Source organism: Eimeria necatrix, genomic scaffold, assembly GCF_000499385.1.
Source record: "Eimeria necatrix Houghton genomic scaffold, Enh_scaff559, whole genome shotgun sequence".
Lineage (NCBI taxonomy): Eukaryota > Apicomplexa > Conoidasida > Eucoccidiorida > Eimeriidae > Eimeria > Eimeria necatrix.
Window position 1 is genome coordinate 20,001 of NW_013651689.1, and position 2,103 is coordinate 22,103.

At 57.8% G+C, this 2,103-nt stretch overlaps 1 protein-coding gene across 1 annotated transcript in view; it reads left to right on the forward strand.

Annotated features, from left to right (window-relative positions):
- Positions 1-1,766, forward strand: part of ENH_00062790 (hypothetical protein, conserved) — a gene marked incomplete at both ends in the record, with an annotated part of 4,175 nt that extends 2,409 nt beyond the window's left edge. The window contains 2 exons of the mRNA XM_013577222.1: positions 2-105; positions 1,574-1,766. Coding sequence (XP_013432676.1) covers positions 2-105; positions 1,574-1,766 — 297 coding nt within the window. The remainder of the gene's footprint in view (position 1; positions 106-1,573) is intronic.
- Positions 1,767-2,103: the final 337 nt, after the last annotated feature.

Here is a 2,103-nt window from a genome sequence, read left to right on the forward strand (position 1 = left end):
GGTTTACGTGCTGCTGCAGGCCCTGGGGCAGCAAAGCAGCAGCACGGCGGTGCTGCCGCTGCTGCAGACGGAGACAGGAAGAGACACAGCAGCAGCTGTCTACAGGTGCCTCTTGCTGCTGCTGCTGCTGTTGCTGTTGCTGCTGTTGTTGTTGCTGCTGCTGCTGCTGTTGCTGCTGCTGCTGTTGTTGCTGCTGCTGCTGCCTTTCGATAATTATCTCGTGCTGCTTGTCTGCTGCCGCTGCTGATGCCCCTTTATATCCTGCTGCTGCCTCTACTGCTGCTGCTTCTTTGTCTCCCGCTGCTGCTGCTGTTTCTTGTTCTTTGTCTCCCGCTGCTGCTGCTGCTGGTGCTGCTGCTGCTGGTGCTGCTGCTGCTGGTGCTGCTGCTGCTGCTGTTTGCTCACTAGTGGCAGTTCCTTTCTTTCCCCTTGTGTCTCCCTGCTGCTGCTGATTTCTTTGAAGTATTTAATTTGTCTTTTTAATTAAATAATTCATTATCTGCTGCTGCTGCTGCTGCTGCTCATTTTGCTGCTGCTTGCTTCTGTTACTAGGCTGCGCCTGGGGGGCTCCGCCTGGGCGCTGCTGCTGCTGCTGCCGCTGCTGCTGCTGGCGCGCTTCTGGCAGCAGCAGCTGCTGCTGCAGCGCATGCACCTCTACAGCATCACAAAGAGATACAACTGCCAGCAGCAGCAGCAGCAGCAGCAGCAGCAGCAAGGGATCTGCCATCTTCCTGCTTCTGCGCCCCCTTGATGAACAGACAAGCATATTGTTCTGCAGCAGCAGCAACAGCAGCAGCAGCCGCTGCTGCTGCTGCTGGTGGCTTTTAGGATACCACGTAGTGACAGAAACTGCAAGAGCAGAACTGAAAGCAGCAACAGCAGCAGCAGCAGCAGCAGCAGCAGCAAGAGCAAACGCTGCGCGCTTCCCTTTTGTGAGCTGCAGCAGCAGTTGCTGCTGTTGCTGCTGCTGCTCTAGCTGCTTCCACTACTCGATAGCTTCAGCTGCTATTCCTATAGGCCTAGGCAACAGCAGCAGCGACAGCAGCTGCAGCAGCAAGTCGTGCTGCTGCAGCAGCTGCAGCAGCAAGCAGCGGTGCTGCAGCTGCCCCAATGCAAAGTGTCTCTCTCCCGTGCTTAAAAGAGAGACAGAGGGAAACAGAGACAGAGACCGACTGCAGCAGCAGCAGCAGCAGCTGCTGCTGCAGGCAGCCTCTGCTGCCTGCAGCAGCTGCTGCTGCTGCTGTTTTTCCCGGGCTGCGGCAGCTGCTGCAGCCTTAGGCGCAGCAGCTGCCACAGCAGCTGCTGCAGCTGCTGCTTCTCCGCAACTATAGCAAAACCGCTACGCAAAATTAGCAGCAAACGAGAAGCAACTGCAGCAGCAGCAAATGCAGCACCATTCCGAACAGCAGCAGCAGCAGTACCTGCTGCAGCAGCACGTGCTGCAGCAGCACGTGCTGCAGCAGCACGTGCTGCAGCAGCACGTGCTGCAGCAGCACCCCAGTATTGGCTGTGTAGCAGCAGCAGAAATTAAAGCCCATCAGAAGCAGCTGATGTAGCTGTTGATACATTGCAGAACAGCAGCAGCAGCAGCAGCAGCAGCAGCAGCAGCAGCAGCAGCACCGCCGATACACAAACAGCAGCTCAGTCAACACCAGCAAAAGAAGCAAATTCCACAGCAGCAGCAGCAGGTAGAACAGCAGCAACAAATAGTCAGAAAGCAGCAGGAGCGAACTGCAGCAGCAGCAGCAGCAGCAGCAGCAGGCTGACTTATTCACTAAAATAGTCTGCTGTCTCGCTGAGCGACGTAGCAGCAGCAGCAGCAGCTGCTGCTGCTGCTGCAACCACCTTAAACTCTCTGCCTGCTGCTGCAGCAGCAGCAGCAGCAGCAGCTGCTGCTGCTGCTGCTGCTACAGGCCCATACTCTCGAAAGGAAGCAGCCACGGAATTAACAAAAATCAAGCAAAGAACGTCTGCCCTTGTGGGGCCCCACAGGGGCCCCTGTGGGGCCCCCGGGGGCCCCTGTGGGGCCCCCGGGGGCCCCTGTGGGGCCCCACAGGGGCCCCTTAAAGGCCATTTAGGGGCCTCAAAGGGCCCCTGTGGGGC